Genomic DNA, 18,461 nt, shown 5'->3' with positions numbered 1-18,461 from the left:
TTGAACAAAGGGAGACTCAGATGTGAATGTGCTTGATTACAATTCACCTAGAAGTTCAGTTCCATTAATTTGGGTCAGAATAGAGGCATTGGTTTCCTTTCCCACTGTAGGTGAATGAACCCAGCATTACCAATCTGATTTTCTTTTATCATTGATGTTGTGAAGGTACATTGTGCTTAGTTTTTGTACATTAAATTCCTAACTGGATATAGCTGTCAACTGCGAACACATCATCTTGTGTCGTGCCATAATGCATATTTTATTTTATTTCACCTGAAGCTTACACCGCACAACACAATACTCATTTGTTGTGCTTTGCTGCAGAAGACCAAACACGCATATACCACTGTATGGAAATTGTGACAAGCTTTTTAGTTGAGTTTTTCTGCATCAGGCTGGTTCCTCAAAAGTAATAATACTGCATTTATGAATCACTTTCTACAAAAAAAAAATTCTCAGAGCGATTTACAAATACATAAAATACCAAATAGCTTGTCAGTGGTTTAAAACTAAATACATGAAATAAAAAATAGAACAAAAGAATGCTTTGAGAAAGAACGCCTCCGAGTGGGGAGGCAAACGACTCAAGGATTGTTGTTGTTGTTCCCAACGGTGGCCACTAGGGGCCCCCTCACAAACAAGAACGTACAGTATTGCACACTTCAAGCAAGCTTAACCGGTCGCTTTAAGAATGCCGTATTACACAAGCCAATGGCTTGCCTGATCGGGGTTTCCTGTGTGTGTGAGTGGCAGTGTCTAGATCAAATAGGATGCTTGTTTTTTGAGGAGCGAAGCCCCGCCCTGCGTTCCAAGCGCTCCATCAGCTGCGGGGAAAGAAACATTCCGAGGGCTTTGGGTGCTCTGCTTTCTGGCTACGAAGGCTGGATAACACCTGGGGACGAAGACAAGGTGAGTGTTTCGGGGTGCTTTTGTAAAGGGAAATGGGGTTTTGGAATGGATTTAGAAATGAATGCACTTGAAATAATTTGTTTTTCCTGGATGTTTGCAGTCTTACTTAATAATTCAGTCGTTCTTTCACTGTTAAATGCTACTATAAAAAGCAATCAAACAAATGAATTTATAGATAATCAAAGTGATCTTTCGTTTGTTTATTAGTAGCCTTCAAGCTTTTGAGAAACGGAGAGGTTAAAATGTGACTTTTCATTAACCAGGAAGTAAGAGGGAGGAAAACTTGCTTTTAATTCCACCTGCTTATTGTCCCTCTTTTATTCCCTTTTATTCGGTCCTTTTTTCGTTCTTTCTTTTTTGGGAAGTTTACATATCCTGAATGTTCACATAAAGGCCAATTCCACAGGGACAAGCGATGTTAAGTCTATCACGGTGGAAAGCCATCCAGAGTATCTTGTGGTGCCTTTTGAAAGACGGAACGATTGATTGTGGCTTTCATGCGCCGGAGGCCCAGCGCGCTCACTTCATGCAATGCGTTAAGTGGTCAGTCCAGTAAGTGCGCAGGTATATATAATATATCTGCCATTAAATACAGGGCAGGGGGCAGGAGAAGGAAAATGTTGTATTTTTATGTAGACTGGGGCTAAAACGCCCAACAGTGTAAAACAGTAGAACTGTGTGAGTTGCCATGCTGCACAAAAATGAATACAGTACCAGACCCAGTCACTTTTGGTAAATGAATAAATATAGAGCGCTATTAGTTAATCCCTGTGTTTCAAAAGTTTGGCACCAACTAGAATTGCATGCACACGATACATGTAAAGCCACTCCCCTCCCAAATCCTGAGAACTGTAATTTGTTAAAGGTGTTGGGGAGTTGTAACTGTGAGCGGAAAACTATAGTTCCCAAGAATCTTGAGGTGGTAGGGGGTGGGATGTGCTTTAAAAATGTACAGTGCGTCCACAGCCAAGTTGGGTGTTTAGTGTTGCTGGTCCCATAAGTGTGGAACACTCTTCCAGCAAGCATCCTTAAGACGTCACTTGAATACTTTTTTACGCTGGCAGGCCTATTGGGTTGTTTAAACTTTTTAAAGATGTGCCTTTCACTTTCACGATTCCTCTGCATTTTTATGGTATTTTGTGCTTTTTGCACTTGTAAATTTTGTTGTACAATGCCCTGATACTTTATATGAGGAGCAGCCCATAAATATGTTTAATAAGTAAATAGCACAGAATTGTTCTGAAAAGAGTTTGTGATACAGATCACTGATTTGCTTTCCCTGCACCCCATAAGAGAAGAGTTGCTGTGAAAGGGGGGCAGTAGAGAGGATTATATTTGGTATATTACTTAGTGCGTTATATTTATCTGAATGTGAACTTGGATTAATGCCTAAATCAGTTATTTGCTCTACAGAGATTAGTGAACTTTAGAATTCAGAACTGGGGACAGACTGTAGGCAAGGAATTCTGCCACGTTGGTGTTTGAAGTAGGGGAATCACATTGAGAAACCGGCTGCCAATTGCAAATAACAGACAAGTTGTAAGTCACCTTGGAGCAGTCCCTGTTTGCTAAATACAAGTAAAATAAACATGCTAAATTAGATCACTCCCTAGGGCTTGTGAGAAGGATCTGTGGTTCTTCAGATATTGTTGGTACTCAAACTCCCATCACCCATGTTCATGGGCAATGTTGGCTGAGGGTGATGTGAGTTGGAGTACTAACAATATCTGAAGAACCACAGTTCCGTTCCCCCCACCCCCGGGCATAAGAGATTTTTTCTCTTCCCTCCACCATCTGCTCCACAAGGTATGGGGAACCCCAGAACAAATTCAGAAGTGTGCAAAGGGGATGAAGAGGAAGGGAAATTTCCATTGCACAAGCAGAATGTCCTTACATGACAGTGTTGCTGGGTGAAACCCATAGGAAGCTGCCTTATACCGAATTGGACCATTATTGGAATTGGCTTGCCTTTAGATTTTTACATGGGAATAAGCGTCACTGAAATCATCAGTGTTTGCTTCTGAAAAACATAAGAAACTGCCTTATTCCGAGTCTGACCGATGGTCTGTCTAGTTCAGTATTGTCCACACGGACCAGCAACCGCTCTCCAGGGTTTCAGACAGGGAATATGTTGGGAATTCAACCTGGGACCTTCTGCACCTATGCAGTTTCCTCAGGTGTCATATGTGCTGTGTTCTGTGCCAGCTACAGCTTCCAGCGGAGTCTCAAGGGGAGCCCTGTACAAAGTGCAGCATGTTCATGGCTTCTATACTACATCAGTGCTCTCTTACCAGTGACCAGGAAACAGAAGCTTTTCAGAAACATCTGGTCACCAGTGTGTCTCTTTCTGGAGTAAACGTTGCCCTCTTCCCCCCCTCCCCCCACTTATTTTTTTGTTTCTGTGCAGGAAGCAGAGCAACAACGGACAAGATACCTGGTCCCACCCCATCATGCCTCCTCTGTAGTGGCAAAATGCTGAGGAGAAAGATGGATCAAGTTGTTCCCTGGTTGGTTTAAAGCACTGCTGTAGTTATAACTAAGCGAGAAGCAAACTGGAAAAGGAATGCATAAGTAAACCAAAATGGAGAGAGCAAATGGCCCTGGTCTACAGCTCCAGCCGCTTGCAACATTGTCTGCACCACGGCTAGCTCATGAGGATTCCTTCTCTTACAAGGTAAAGTTATTTTCCATCCTAGATTATTATCGAGGTTGCTGCAGGACAAAGGTGCAGGTAAAGAGACTTCTTTTGAAAGAAGTAATGAGTGTGAGTTGCTGGACATTTACAATGAAAGCCTTCTTACCCAGCCTCCAGTTTTCTCAAGGTTTTTTGAGAAAGATCATAATATTTACCAAAATATATACCAAATAGTTTATTTATTCAATAACCCAAAGGTTTTCAGGCTGGCAAAAACACAAAAAGTTTAACATCCTCACAGCTATTAATTTCAGTTTCTATTCATTTATTAAATGGATATTTAATATTTAAAAGAAAGGAGGCTGAAAGGAAAGTCAGTGTGGAGGAAGCAAAAAAAATAATGTCAAAGGTATCTTTTTTGGAGATGCCACCAATGGTATGTGAGGCGTTCTGATAAAGCAATGCTCCAGCTGTTATTAACCAGATCTGGTCCCCTTTTTCTCTTTTATTGAAGGATATCTTAATTCCATCATCATCACAGAAGGTGTTTGTGGAGGGGATATATTAATTGAAAATGTCTAGTAAACCAATGCCTAGTAAACCAGATTGGTAGCTGGGTTGCTATTGAGTGTATTTGGCAAGCCAATATGACAGTGATGACAGATTGAGGATTGGAGTGACCATTCTGTGATACTATGGCAGTGGACAAAGCTGTATTTAACTTTTGAATAAATGTGTTGTTGTAATAATAATAATAATAATAATAATAATAATAATAATAAAAAATAGCCAAGCCTGCAGAAAAAATACTTTGATTTATTACATATTTTCCCCATTGCAAGTGGTTACAGTCATGTTTTCAGGACAGATAGACGAAAGAAAGTGCTTCGTCACATAGTGCATAGTTAAACCATGGAATTCATTTCACTAAGAGGTAAAGATGGCCACCAACTTGGATGGCTTTAAAAGAGGATTAGCCTGCATGGAGGCAAAGGCTATCAGTAGCTACTAACCCTCTTGGCTATGTTCTGCTTCCAGGGTTGTAGGCGATATGCCTCTGTTTACCAGTTGCTGGAAACAGCAGGAGGGAGAGTGTAGTTGTGCTCAGGTCTGCTTCTGGGCTTCCCATAGGCATCCTGTTGGCCACTGTGAGAACAGGACAAGCCTGCTGAGAGGTTTAGAAAGTTTGTAGGCATCTTAATTTGTTTTAGTCTGTTTTACTGCAGTTTTAGCCATCTGTAAAGATTCTAGATAGGTTGGTCCTTTGACCTGACTGCCAGAGCTCTTAATTTTTTCGTGTATAAGACGCCCCCATGTATAAGACACCCCCTATTTTGGGGGACTCCAAATTAAGAAAACACCCCTCAGCACTACCCGTGTATAAGACGAGCCCCAATTTTAAACCTACCGTAATTTTTTGGTAAAAAAACCCCCTAGTTTTATACATGGAAAAATACGGTATGGTCCTCCACTAAGCGGCTCAGCGTGACGAACAAGCTTCTCTCTGCCATTTTATCCTCACAACAACCCTGTTTTGTAGTTACAGATAGGTAGCCGTGTTGGTCTGCCATAGTCAAAATAAAAAATATTCCTTCTAGTAGCACCTTAAAGACCAACTAAGTTAGTTATTGGTATGAGCTTTCGTGTGCATGCACACTTCTTCAGATACACTGAAACAGAAGTTGCCAGATCCTTCTATATAGTGAGAAGGTGGGGAGGGGTATTACTCAGGGGTGTTTTGTAGGGGTGTTTTGTAGGTTTGTTTTGTAGGTTCCCCTTGTCCTCCAAGGGCAATCCAGGGAACTTCAAGGCTAAATGGAGATTTGAACCTGGGTCTCCCTGGACTTAGCTCAGCACTCTTAACCACTACACCACTTCAGTTCTTTCCATGAAGAAGGTTCCTAAATTGGTCTCAGTTAAGCTGTGCTTTTAAATTTTTAATTTAGTGTTTTTAAAATGGTGTGGTGAATGGCTACTTGGGGTTAGTTTCTGCTTTGGCACTGCTGCCTTGCATTCGAGAGCTGCCTGGAAGGATCAGGGCAGGGATGGAAGAAGTTTCCTTTGCATTGACCTGCAAAATCAAGCTGGCTAAGAAACCAGCAGAATCTGCTATAGTTATATTTATAGAAGCCAGAGTAAGTTGCCGCTTGGGCTGCTGCTGTTGTCATTCCATTCTTGGGTCTTAGGGGGAGGCCCTCAGGCCTGTTCATCAGCTCAGTTGATAGCTCAGTTGGTTAGAGTGTGGTTCTGATAATGCCAAGGTTGCAGGTTCAGTTCCCATATGGGACAGCTGCACATTCCTCCATTGCAAGGTTTTAGACTAGATGACCGTCAGGGCCCCTTCCAAATCTATGATTCTATGTTCTGTGCTTCACCACAGTTTTGATGTGCAGTGCATGAACATGATAATGATGGTGATGATGAGTTCTTCATAATATATTTTTATATCCCACCTTTCTCCGAACTTGGGATCCAAGGCCACTTCCAACACTTAAAAACATCATTGTAAAAAGTTACAGTATTTAAAAATGGAGATTTTGCAAAGAAAGCTCAACAACTTTGCCCCAAAAAACTCAACAATCCTGTGTAAATTTGGGCTGAGTACACACTGTACATTTAAAACACACACACCAGAAAAAAAGAAACCTGGGTTTTTTGACTTGTTAAGGGTGCTGCAATTTGTAGCTCTGTTGGGGTTAGTTCCCAGGATTCGGGGCGGGAGAAAGTCATGCACTTCAAATGTATGGTGTGTACACAGCCTTAGATTCATTTTTTTAAGGTCCTAAATGTAATAGTATCTGATTTAGCATGTGACGGCTGAGTTGCTTTTTATCTTTTCGTGACACACATAGCCTAAATAAATATACTGTGCATAGGTTTTGTGTTTACACACATGGTTATATGCTTCCTAGGGATAGTCACATTTTTTAAAAACCCTTAATCACATCTTTGAAAGAGCACAGCTTGAAGGGTATTGTATCCCTTCATTGTGTTACTAATTGACTTTTCTGAAACAATGCACAGGATTTTTTCCCATGGAGAAAAAAACATCACAGAGAAATTTCTACCTAACATGACTGTTGGAAGGGAGGCCGTGACTTGGGGTGACATGAGAAGGGGGGGCAGCTGAGCTTTCTGCCTGCTCCACAGTGTCGTAAGCCAGACAAAAGCACATGACAGTGTATGGATATTACCTTAACGTACTACTGACAGACAGTACGAAGTAATTTAGCATTCCAGTGTTGCATGCTCCTGTTCCCTGCAGTGCTGTCCAGTGTGATTCACCAGTCTTAAGCCACCCCCCCCCCTTGTCAGAACAGGCCAGTGGCCCACCTAGTCCAGCATCCTGCTCTTAAAGTGGCCACCTGAGTGCCTTTGGACTCTCCCCTCTGTTGTTTCTAGCAATTGGTAAGCAGAGGCTTGCTGCCTACAACAGTGGAGGTAGACCATATCCATCAGGGTTAGTAGCCCTTGATATCTTTCTCCATGTCTAATCCCTTTTTAAAGCCATTCAAGTTGGTGGCTACCTCCTGTGGGAATGAATTCCATAATGATACATCTTGTGAAGAAGATGTACGTTTATTTTGTCCATCCTGGATCTTCCAATATGCAGCTTCATTTGATGGGTCCACAAGTTCTAGTGTTAAAGGTAAAGAACCCCTGACAGTCAAGTCCAGTCGCGGACAACTCTGGGGTTGTGCGCTCATCTCACTCTATAGGCCGAGGGAGCCGGCGTTTGTCCACAGACAGCTTTCTGGGTCATGTGGCCAGCATGACTAAGCCGCTTCTGGCGAACCAGAGCAGTGCACGGAAACACCGTTTACCTTCCCGTCGGAGCGGTACCTATTTATCTACTTGTACTTCATGTGCTTTTGAACTGCTAGGTGGGCAGGAGCAGGGACTGAGCAAGGGGAGCTCACCCCATCATGGGGGTTCTAACTGCCGACCTTCCGATCGGCAAGCCCTAGGCTCTGTGGTTTAGACCACAGCTTTCACCATGCCATGCCTAATTTTATACAGTTCTGTCATGTCTCCTCTTATTCACCTTTCCCCCAAGCTACAAAGCCCAAAAGGCTGCAACCTTTCTCACAGGGAAGTCGCTCCATCCCCTTTATCATTTTGGTTGCCCTGCTCTGAACCTTCTCCAACTATACAATATATCATTTTTGAGGCACCCACTATGGAATACACTTGGTGTACACTGTTGAATTGTGTAACTGACTGAATTGTTAGGTCTTCAAAATAATTTCAAGGTTTGTATTAGTTTGAATAGAACATTTAAACCACACTAAGGCTGCTGTCTGCTTAAAACAGCATAATCCTGTGCATGTCTACTCAGAGGTAAGTCCTATGGAGTCCAGTGGGGCTTATTCCCAGGTAAGGGGTACAGAACTTCAGCCTAACTGTGCAATCCTAAGATTGGCCCCCGGGAGAACTGAAGGCAGTTCATTTGCCGTATCCATCACCTTGCTGGACTCTAGCCCGCACGATGGAAGTGAGGAGTGCTCTTGTGCTTCTTTCCCTTTAGCCAACAAGAGGGGGGGGGGGAGGATTGAGCTAAATAAAAAGAAGGGAAAGGGATTGGGCTAAATGGCTCCAGGACTAGTGTAATTTATTGTCCAGCTCAGGGGGAAAGGGATTGTGGGAAGGACTAGTAGGTAGGAGAGAACCCATTGCCGTGATTGGTGGCTGAATTTGCTTCCCTTTGGCTCAGTGTTGTGATGATGTTGTAAGCCACCTTGGCAGAATTTGAATTTGTTTGACTATTTACATTGAAACTGTCCTAAGGCTGCAGACTGATAGCTACTTATGTCACAGACATGTACATGTCAACTCGGAAGAAAGTCCCATGTTATCAAGCCTTATACATACTTGGCCAGTCAAGCATGTTTTCTGTAGGTGCAGGTGGGGTAGAAAGCTAATACCTGCATATATCATTTTTTCTTGCAGGAAAACCTGATTGGTGCCCTGCTGGCTATTTTTGGACACCTCGTTATCAGCATCGCACTCAACCTCCAGGTGAGTGGTGGGGGAAACAAAAGCAAAAGGATTCCAGAGCAAACCTCAGCAGCAAAATAATAATAATGCCACTGTGACTTCTTGTTGCCTTTTCCCCTTGTCTCTTTAGAAATACAGCCATATCCGGCTGGTGGGTTGCAAAGACCACCGAGCCTACTTCAAGACCAAGACATGGTGGTGTGGCCTGTTCCTGCTGTTCCTGGGGGAGCTGGGGGTCTTCTCTGCCTATGCCTTTGCGCCCCTTTCCCTGATTGTGCCACTTGGTGCTGTGTCTGTTATAGGTAAACGTATCTTCACACAAGTTTGTCTTATTTAAGAAGCTTATAGGGGAAGGGGAAGGGGGACACAGAAGGCAGAGTGTGGCTTTCTTCTTAAATATGTATACATACATACTTATGTGTGTGACATTTCACAAGCCTCCAGTTTGACTTAATGTTTAATCCTTACCATTTTTCTAGGTGCTCCAACTTATGGGTCTGTTTTTAGAACATTTTCTTATATCAGAGATAGGGAATCTTTTTGGCTTGGTGGGCCAGGTCGCAGCCCAACTTTGTCAGGTGGGTGGGGCACCCCACCTATCAATCTTCTGACATCATCATGATGTCAGGTGATTGATTTATTTTATTGATTGATTGATTGATTGGTTGGTTGCTTGATTGATAGGTGGTTTGTCTTGCCCACCTGCTGAAAATCCCCTGCGTGGTGTTTTCCAAGTTCTTGACAGCCAACTGGTTGCCAAGCATTTAGAAAGTGCAGTGCAAGGGGATTTGCCAGCCCAGTACTCAAGCCTAGGGCAGACAAAGCTGCTTTCTGCAGGGATTGACTGCGGGGAAACTTGTTTGTGCAACCAATCCCACTGTGTGTCTGCCAGCCCCACACCTGATGTCACATATGATGTCAGCTGTGGGATAGGTGACCATCGTTTGGGGAGCACTGCATTATGGGCCAAATTAGGACCCAAGTCATGCCAAATTTGTGTTATAGTTACTTTATATATTTATATTATATTTGGGACGCGAGTGGCGCTGTGGGTTAAACCACAGAGCCTAGGACTTGCTGATCAGAAGGTCGGCGGTTCGAATCCCTGTGACGGGGTGAGCTCCCATTGCTTGGTCCCTGCTCCTGCCAACCTAGCAGTTCGAAAGCACGTCAAAGTGCAAGTAGATAAATAGGTACCGATCCGGCGGGAAGGTAAACGGCATTTCCGTGCGCTGCTCTAGTTTGCCAGAAGCAGCTTAGTCATGCTGGCCACATGACCTGGAAGCTGTATGCAGGCTCCGTTGGCCACTAAAATGAGATGAGCTCCGCAACCCCAGAGTCGTCCGTGACTGGACCTAATGGTCAGGGGTCCCTTTGCCTTTACCTTTATATTATATTTGTTATGTTTTTATTTTGTGGTTATATTTGTTTTATAGCTATCTATATATAGATAGAGTTTATATTTGTACTTATATGTATTCTGTTTGTTGGTGGCTTTGCAAGCAGCCTTTGCAAGGGTTTGCACCCTAAAAGGGAAGCTATATAAGTACTTTACTGTCCCTCGTGTTAATAACATCCTTCACCTTTCATTATTTTCTCACTTAGCAAGTGCAATCATTGGAATCATATTCATTAAGGAAAAATGGAAGCCGAAAGACTTCTTGAGTAAGTTCTGGATTTTAAAATACCTTTTTAGCTCCGGCGTAGAATGTGGCTTTCTGTTGCTGCTTTTCCTTTGCTTCCTCCTCACTCTCTTCTGCATGTGTGTACAAGTTGATGAGAATTGGTTCCTGGCACTCAGTCCTGGAAGCTCCTGTTGTTCTTGCAAATTGCTTTTTCTTCTTTCTTGGCTGCTAATTTGTTAGGAATGACCGTGTGAGGGCAGGCTAGCTTTTCATTGTTTCGGAGATGCAGAGCTTAAATTTGTGAGTGTTGCTAGCTCAGCTGCCTGCATGTAGTAGTTCTGTGGCACGCTGAGAGCCTGAATAAGAGGAAAGGGGGAGTTTGCAGACACTTCTTTGCCTGGAGGCTTGTCTCCCTTCTAATCAGGGGCTGTGCACAAGCTGGTGGAAGGGAGCCTGGCTGGAGCCAGCTGCGGTAGCTAGGGTGGCACAACCTAGACAAGATGGACATTGAAGATCATGTGGCCATTAAATAAAATAGCAATAAGTTACATTAAGGTGTTCCCTCCCCCTTTCTCAGCTCTAATTAAACTGGGTGGGTGTTTAAGGTGCATGATGAAATCTAGGTCTCTGTGTATGCAGAGGCTTAGAGGGGGCAGAAGGCCAGGCAAGGGGGCACTTGGAGCATCTAGTGGGTTCTGTGCCAGCAGCCCAACGCAGTAAAGCAAATTCAGTCAATGAATACTGCTGGCCAGCCTTACAGGATCAGGAAGAGACAGGAATATATAAAACTGAACATAAGCAATTTTTGCATAACAGGTTCTGAGCAGGATCAGTTTGAGAAGTGAAAATGTCAGGCACTGCTGGCAGTATTCTTAAATGTTCAGAACCATTCTTATCTAGCTTATTTATATATATTCCTCTCTCTCTGTCGCTCTCTATATGTATGAAATTGCTATTTATGACTCTGCATCTATGACTACTGGAGAGACTTGGCATGAATTTTCTTCAGAGTTTTGCACACCGCTACAGAAACCAAAACAGTTTAGCTTTATTTTACTCTGGATTTTGCAGAATTTTAGCATTTTTATGGCAAATAGCACAGTACTTGCAAAAGACTGAGTAGTCTATATACCACTAGCAATCAATAGATCTCAAAGTGGTTTGCATTTAATAAAATCCAAGTGCCTAGGTATACAATAAACACAATATCAAGCATTCTTAAGTAAGAAGAAAATCAAATTATATAGATATTATGCTGTTTTGTATTTATCACAAGAATCATATCCATACAAAATTCAAAGAAATAGAAAAGTATGAGTGCATATATATATATATATATATATATATGTCAGAATTGCTATGCAAAGCAAACTCTCAAACAATATCCATATATCTTAACTATAATCGTAGTTGTTATAAAGTTGTTATAAAATTGTTATAAAATTCTGAAAAACAAATGTGTGTGTGTGTAGTTGTTAAACAAAAATCAAGCTCTCAATAATATTCAACCATCCTCACAATCTCATTCTCACTCCCTTACAAATAGCCATTACACATTTATTTATTTCAACCATTTATATATCTTGTATTTTTATCTTGTGAACTTCCCTGATGAAGGGTAGTATATAAATCTAAATAATAATAATAAACTATTTAAAACCAGATTTTTCTTTCATAAATCCCTTCCACACACCAGCCAGTAATAATCAAACTCATCAGTCATCCATAACATGGACTAGTCCATGACTCCTCCCATTGTCCTTGCCTTGTGTATGTCGTCCAAACAGCCACAGGCCTCTGAACTAACCCACTAACACAGCTTCTCCTCCCTTCCTCCTGCCAAAGGGCGCTATGTTTTGTCCTTCATAGGCTGTGGCTTGGCTATTGTCGGGACATACCTGCTGATAACCTTCGGGCCTAACAGTCATGAGACCATGACAGGAGAGAACATCACTAAGCACTTGGTCAGCTGGCCGGTTCTCTTGTATATGGTAAGGAGGCCAGTCTTGGAGTGATACTATCTGGGGTGCTTTGCCTACATCCAAGAATCTGCTTGCCTAGTTTGGGGTTTTAAGGAAAAACGTTGCCCATGGGCTTTTTTTTTTTAAAACAGGGAAACCCATGCAGGTTTGGATATAGAAAAGGGGTTATGGGTCTCCTTACAGCTGCCCACACTTTCTGAAACTGGCGTCCTTAAATTTTGGAGAATCAAAGACCCTTTACTGGCTTTACTGGCAATCACTTGAAAGATTTTATTTCCCTAGGTTTTTATCCTACACTAACAAACTGTCTCTGAGCTGAGGTCCAAAGGGTGTGTCATCTCAACCTCTTCCACTTCATTTTCATAGCTGGAACATCATAAGATGCCCATGTGGTTCCCTCTAGATACTGTTGGACATCAACTTCCACCAGCCCCTACCAGCATGGCCACTGGTCAGGAGTTCTGGGAGTTGTAGTCTAGCAACATTTGGAAAGCATACCACATTGGCTACTTCTTAAGCAGAGGAATGTGGGTTGAGGTGGGGACAGAGACCCCCTGCAACAGTGTAGAGGAGGGTGGAAAGAACAGCATATTGGGATTGGATGCTGGAGACAAATGGCGGGTGGCTTTGTTGCTGTCCTAGGTGAATTAAGAGCTCCATCATGCACCTGCTTGTGAGCTTCTCATTGTTGCTTGAAACAGGATGCCAGGCCAGATGAAACTTGGCTCTGGTCCATCAGGGCTTCCTTTACATTCGTAAAGACTGAAAATGGCAGAGCATGTGCCTGGGGAAGAAGTAAATCCCAGGGAGGGCATATTCACATTGCATAAGGCTACCTCCTTACTAAAGAGAAGCAGGTCTGAGGTCTGGTTGGATGGGTGACCAACTGGGAAGCACTGCCTCGGGTTCCATGACAGAAGAAAGGCAGCATATAAACGGAAGAGGACAAAAAAGCATACCTTTGTGCTATGTAAAACACTGTAACTTTCTATGTGCCGAAATATATAAAAAGATAAAAAAATTGTCCAGTAGCACCTTTGAGACCAACTAAGTTTGTTCTTGGTATAAGCTTTTGTGTGCATGCACACTTCTTCAGATACCAACCACCAAGGTGCTACTGGACAATTTTTAATTTTTTTATATATATTTCAACTGCATCAGACCAACATGGCTACCTACCTGTTTCTAATTGCCGTCAGGGTAGGATGGAAATTGGAGGGGGAAAACAAAATTCCCAGCTTGCTGCGAAATGAAGTAGCTGTCGCCCATTCTTTTTCCATTTCCCAAATGTAGTCGCCTCTCCAGTTCTTAACAAAACTAAAGTGTGTGTTGACTTGTTTGTTTTTATAGCCCATATTTATTTCTGCATGGTCTTTTTCTTCTTCTTCTTTCTCTTAGCTGGTAGAGATAATCATTTTCTGCCTGCTGTTGTATTTCTACAAAGAGAGGAAAGCTAACTATATTGTGGTGATTCTGCTGTTGGCAGCACTCCTGGGTAAGCTTCACGCATGCGCTATGTTCACACAACATTGAAGTTTCAAGCATGTGGCTTAATCTTCCAACCACTGTGTCTGTTGAGTCAGAGTAGGCCTGTGGTTAGTTGGCTGCCTAGCTTGTTTGTCAAAACTTTTATACCACCCTTCTTCCTAATGGGTCCCAGGGGTAAGGTGCACATATTACCAAAAACAAAGCAATGCCCGCTGCCCATATCGGAATTGAAATTCATGAATTATGAAAGCAGGGCTAATGCAGCATAGTTCTGTGTATTTTTATTCCAGTATCCCTGCTGTTGTAAAGCAAACAAACAAAAAACAGCCTTTGTTTGTTTGTTTGTTTGTTTGGAGACCCTCCCCCCCTCCCCCACATAGCTACAATTGTCAGAGCTGCTTTCACAGTCGGTCCTTCTTGGTGAACTTGGGAATTGTAGCTCTCTGAGGGGAATAGAGGTCTCTTAACAACTCTCAGCACTCTTAACAAACTACGCTTCCCAGGATTCTCTGGGGGAAGCCATGCCAGTTTAAAGTGATATGGTACTGCTTTAAATGCATGGTGCAAATGGAACTGTAGTCAAATGGTGGAATTTGCTCTCACAAGAGATAGGGATAGCCACCAACTTGAATGGCTTTAAAAGAGGACTAGGCTCATTCATGGAGGACAAGGACTATGTTTGACCTCTACTGCCAGAGGCCTTATGCCTCTGAATACCAGTTGCTGGGAATGGCAAGTGGGGAGAGTACAGTTGTGCTCAGGTCCTGCTTGCAGGCCTCCCAAGAGCATACAAGGACCCCTAGACTGTTAAGTCCGGTCAAAGGCGACTGTGGGGTGTGGCGCTCATCTTGCTTTCAGGCTGAGGGAGCCAGCATTTGTCCACAGACAGCTTTCCAGGTCATGTGGCCAGCATGACTAAACTGCTTCTGGTGCAGTGGAACACTGTGACAGAAGCCGGAGCACATGGAAATGCTGTTTACCTTCCCGCCACAGCAGTACCTATTTATCTACTTGCACTGGTGTGCTTTCGAACTGCTAGGGTGGCAGAAGCTGGGACGGAGCAACGGGATCTCACCCTGTCGCACCACTGACCTTCTGATCAGCAAGCGCAAGAGGCTCAGTGGTTTAGACCACAGCGCCACCTGCGTCCCTCTGGCTGGCCAATGTGAGAACAGGATGCTGGCCTAGATGGGCCACTGGCCTCATCCAGCAGGACTCTAATGTTCCTGTTGGTGGGACTTGTGGGACTCGTTACCATTGGACGTTTTGCTTCCTGTGACTGTCATTTTCCTTGTTCTCTAGTGATGGGAGGGTTGTTGTCTTAAATATGTTTTAGGTTCTATGACAGTCATCACAGTGAAGGCAGTGGCAGGCATGGTGGTGGTTTCGATACGAGGGAACCTCCAGCTGGGCTACCCCATTTTCTACATCATGGTGGTTTGCATGGTGGCAACGGCATCCTTTCAGGCAACGTAAGTGGCTCAGAGCTTCCTTCCTCTCCCTTTTTCTAAGAGCAACCTTATTTTCCAGCTGTAGCGTACAACTGAATGTCAGCATAATTGAAATTTAATTAAAATGAATAATACATTAAAGAGCAGCCCCAGGGGGGAAAGCTAGGTAATTGTATTGTTCGTTGTTATTACTGGCAGTGGGCCTTTTAGTAGCTGTTAGCTGCTTTTCCTCTTCTGCAAAGTACCTTGTGACATTTTAAGGATACATTTGAGGAACGCCTTCCCGTTGCTTACAGTCAGTGTGCTGCAGTGCAGAAAAATTGCCCTTTTGGGTCAGACCAAACAACCACCCATTCTGACACTCTGGCTGCCGAGAGTGACCAACTAGACAGCCAACCTCCGTCATCGTTTCTTAGCATCTGGTGATCTAAGATCTGCTGCCCCAGGACGTCGAGGTTTTGTTCTTAGCTACCAAGGCATAGATAGGTAACTTTTAGCTTACCAAGCCTGATCTGTGTCTGTTAAGAAAAGAAAAAGCATTTGAGGATGGGTTAGTGCAGACTGAAGGGGAAAGCAATCAAGGGGGGAAACTATAGAGCAGCGTTGGGGAGTCTTTAGCCCTCCAGATGTTGGACTCCAACTCCCAACAACCCCAGCCAGTATTGTCAGTGGTCAGGGGTGATGGGAGCTGTAGTCTAGCAACATCTGAAGATCCACACATTCCTCAAACCCTGCTGTAGAAGGAAAACTTTATAGGCTAGTAAGCTGGAGCTAAAGTGTGCCCCAGGAATTATTATTATTGTTGTTGTTTTGTTTTGTTTTGTTTTGTTTTGTTTTGTTTTGTTTTGTTTTGTTTTGTTTTGTTTATTATTGTTGTTATTACCCACCCTTCATTCTGTAACTGATGTGGAATAATTCATAAGGTTTTCAGATGTATACAGTGTCTGCTTTAATGGAGACTAAAAGGAATCAACGATTGTTATGATTAGGTCAGCCTCTTTTGAGCTGTACGTATAAATATTAGCTGGATACCTAACCATAGACACCTGGATTCAAATCTCCACTTGGCTGTAAAATGCCCTTGGTGATTATCTGAACCTAATGTAAATTACAGGATATGGGGGGGGGGGAGCACATGTCTTCCACTCTGAGCTCCTTGGCAGGTGGTGGTGCAAACATGTAATAACAAATGGAGACTTGGTGATGCCCACTGGCTTAGATAGCTTTTTAAAAGAAGTTGGACAGAAGAATGCAATATAAAATCATATTGATGGCTGTTTTAGCCATAGCTGATAAATGGAACCTCCAACTTCGGAGGCAGTGTACATCTGTATACTTATTGCTAGGGGGTATGTGATAGAAGAGGGCTCTTACCTATCAGTTTGACCCTCTGCTTTTCTTATATATAAATACTTAATGTTTTTAACAACATACTCCCTAAACAGATTGATTGCATGCCTGTTTAATTCTTACCACCTGGCCTGGGGCGGGGCCTGAAGCCTCATAAGGACTGCTGTGCTCCACTGCCCAGGAGGACTCTCCTGTGTGAGTGTCTGAGGGCCCTGCTCCTTCCTGCCACTTACCACCTGGCCCAGGGCGGGGCCTGAAGCCTCACAGGGACTGCTGCGCTCTGCTGCCCAGGAGGACTCTCCTGTGTGAGTGTCTGAGGGCCCTGCTCTTGCCGCTTACCATCTACCTGGCCCAGGGCGGGGCCTGAAGCCTCATAAGGACTGCTGTGCTCTGCTGCCCAGGAAGACTCTCCTATGTGAGTGTCTGGGGGCCCTGCTCCTTCCTGCCACTTACCACCTGGCCCAGGGCAGGGCCTGACGGGCCTCACTAGGACAGTTGCTGTTACTGCTGGAGGGGAGCAGAGTGCTTTAAAAATGTTTTTAAATTTTTCTTTTGAATTTTTTGTATGTGGGGGGTGGGTGGGATGGATGTTTATTGGGCCTGGGAATTTGTTTGATTTTATGTTTTTGTAATTTTTACTGTTTTTTGTTTGTATTGTTTTATTGGTTTTTTGTTTTTTTTAAGATGTTATTTTGTTCTTAAGGGGAGGGGTCAGGGCTGCTGGGGAGTAGGTCCCAGCCAACAAAATGGCTGGGGCATGTTCCACGGGGGGGATGCACTGGGACAACCGATCTCAGTGATCACGGGTAGGAGGAGGAGTTACGCTAAGACCAGACCATGTCATTACAGAGGAGGCAGGTTTAGTCGTTGTCTGAGGACTATCCCTGCCTCCGGGTCTGGTCCTGACCGGATGGATACTAAAATCAGCAAGGGATACCCACATGACCTGAAGGTGCTGCTGTGCAATGCCAGGTCAATGATTCATAAGACCACTGCCATCCATGACTTGATCATGGATGGAGGACTTGACCTGGCATGTGTAACAGAGACTTGGTTGGATGAAGCAGATGGGCCTGTCCTTGCCGCTGCTTGTCCACCAGGTTTCTCTTACGCACAGCAACCCAGGTCATGTGGGCGGGGAGGGGGGGGTTGCAGTGATTTTTAGGAAGTCATTAGTTTGCACCAGGCGTCCTATTGGGAAGACCCAGTTTTCCGAATGCATGTTCTGGAAGTTGGGCAATAGGAGCAGTACAGGATTCCTTTTGGTGTACCGACCTCCCCGCTGCACCAAGGATTCCCTGCCCGAGCTGCTTCAGGTTGTGGCGGATGTTCTCCTGGAGACACCTAGCTTGGTTGTCCTAGGGGATTTTAACATCCATGCCGACACGACCTTACAAGGGGCCGCTTGGGACTTCGTGGAAAGCATGGCCTCCATGGGGCTGTCCCTGAATAAGTCTGGTCCAGCCCATAGCCGCGGACATGCCTTGGACCTGGTGTTTACCTCTATGGATGTTGGTGATCTGACACTAAGTAAAAGCGAAACGAAAGAAGTGCCATGGTCAGATCACTTCCTGGTGCAACTGGACTTCTCTGCGACCCTTCCCCTCTGCAGGGAGGTGGGACCGATTCGGATGGCCCGCCCCCGCCACTTAATGGATCCAAATGGTTTCCAGAGAGTGGTAGGGGATGCTTTATCCCATGTTGATGGCCTTTCAGCCGATTCCCTGGTGGCCCGCTGGAATGTGGAGTTAACCAGGGCTATTGACTGTTTGGCTCCGAAGCGCCCTCTCCGATTGCATGGAGCCTGGACAGCCCCGTGGTTTTCCACGGATCTGAGGGCAATGAAACAATCATTGAGACGGCTAGAGCGCCGGTGGCGGATAACTCATTCCGAATCTGACCGGACACAGGTTAGAGCTCAATGTCGAGCCTACCAAGTGGCGATAGCGACGGCGAAGAAGACTTTCTTCGCCGTCTCTATTGCATCTGCAGAAAACAGCAGCAGGAGACTTTTTCAGGTGGT

The 18,461-nt window shown here is 44.1% G+C and overlaps 1 protein-coding gene across 4 annotated transcripts in view; it reads left to right on the top strand.

The window, feature by feature from the left end:
- The first annotated feature begins 526 nt into the window (after window positions 1-526).
- NIPAL3 (NIPA like domain containing 3) overlaps window positions 527-18,461 on the top strand; it is a 28,777-nt gene continuing 10,842 nt past the window's right edge. The window contains exons 1-8 of one of the 4 annotated variants that reach the window (XM_081016817.1): window positions 527-909; window positions 3,317-3,583; window positions 8,495-8,563; window positions 8,673-8,844; window positions 10,148-10,207; window positions 12,013-12,158; window positions 13,548-13,644; window positions 14,974-15,109. In XM_081016817.1, coding sequence (XP_080872943.1) covers window positions 3,491-3,583; window positions 8,495-8,563; window positions 8,673-8,844; window positions 10,148-10,207; window positions 12,013-12,158; window positions 13,548-13,644; window positions 14,974-15,109 — 773 coding nt within the window. In that variant the 5' untranslated portion in view covers window positions 527-909; window positions 3,317-3,490. Of the gene's footprint in view, window positions 910-1,126; window positions 1,474-3,316; window positions 3,584-8,494; window positions 8,564-8,672; window positions 8,845-10,147; window positions 10,208-12,012; window positions 12,159-13,547; window positions 13,645-14,973; window positions 15,110-18,461 lie in introns of those variants that run through there. The other 3 variants (XM_081016820.1, XM_081016819.1, XM_081016818.1) reach the window with 3 other exon arrangements.

Source organism: Podarcis pityusensis (genome assembly GCF_964106645.2).
Source record: "Podarcis pityusensis genome assembly, chromosome: 8".
Classification (NCBI taxonomy): Eukaryota; Metazoa; Chordata; class Lepidosauria; order Squamata; family Lacertidae; genus Podarcis; species Podarcis pityusensis.
This window is presented reverse-complemented; position numbering and strand designations above follow the sequence as displayed.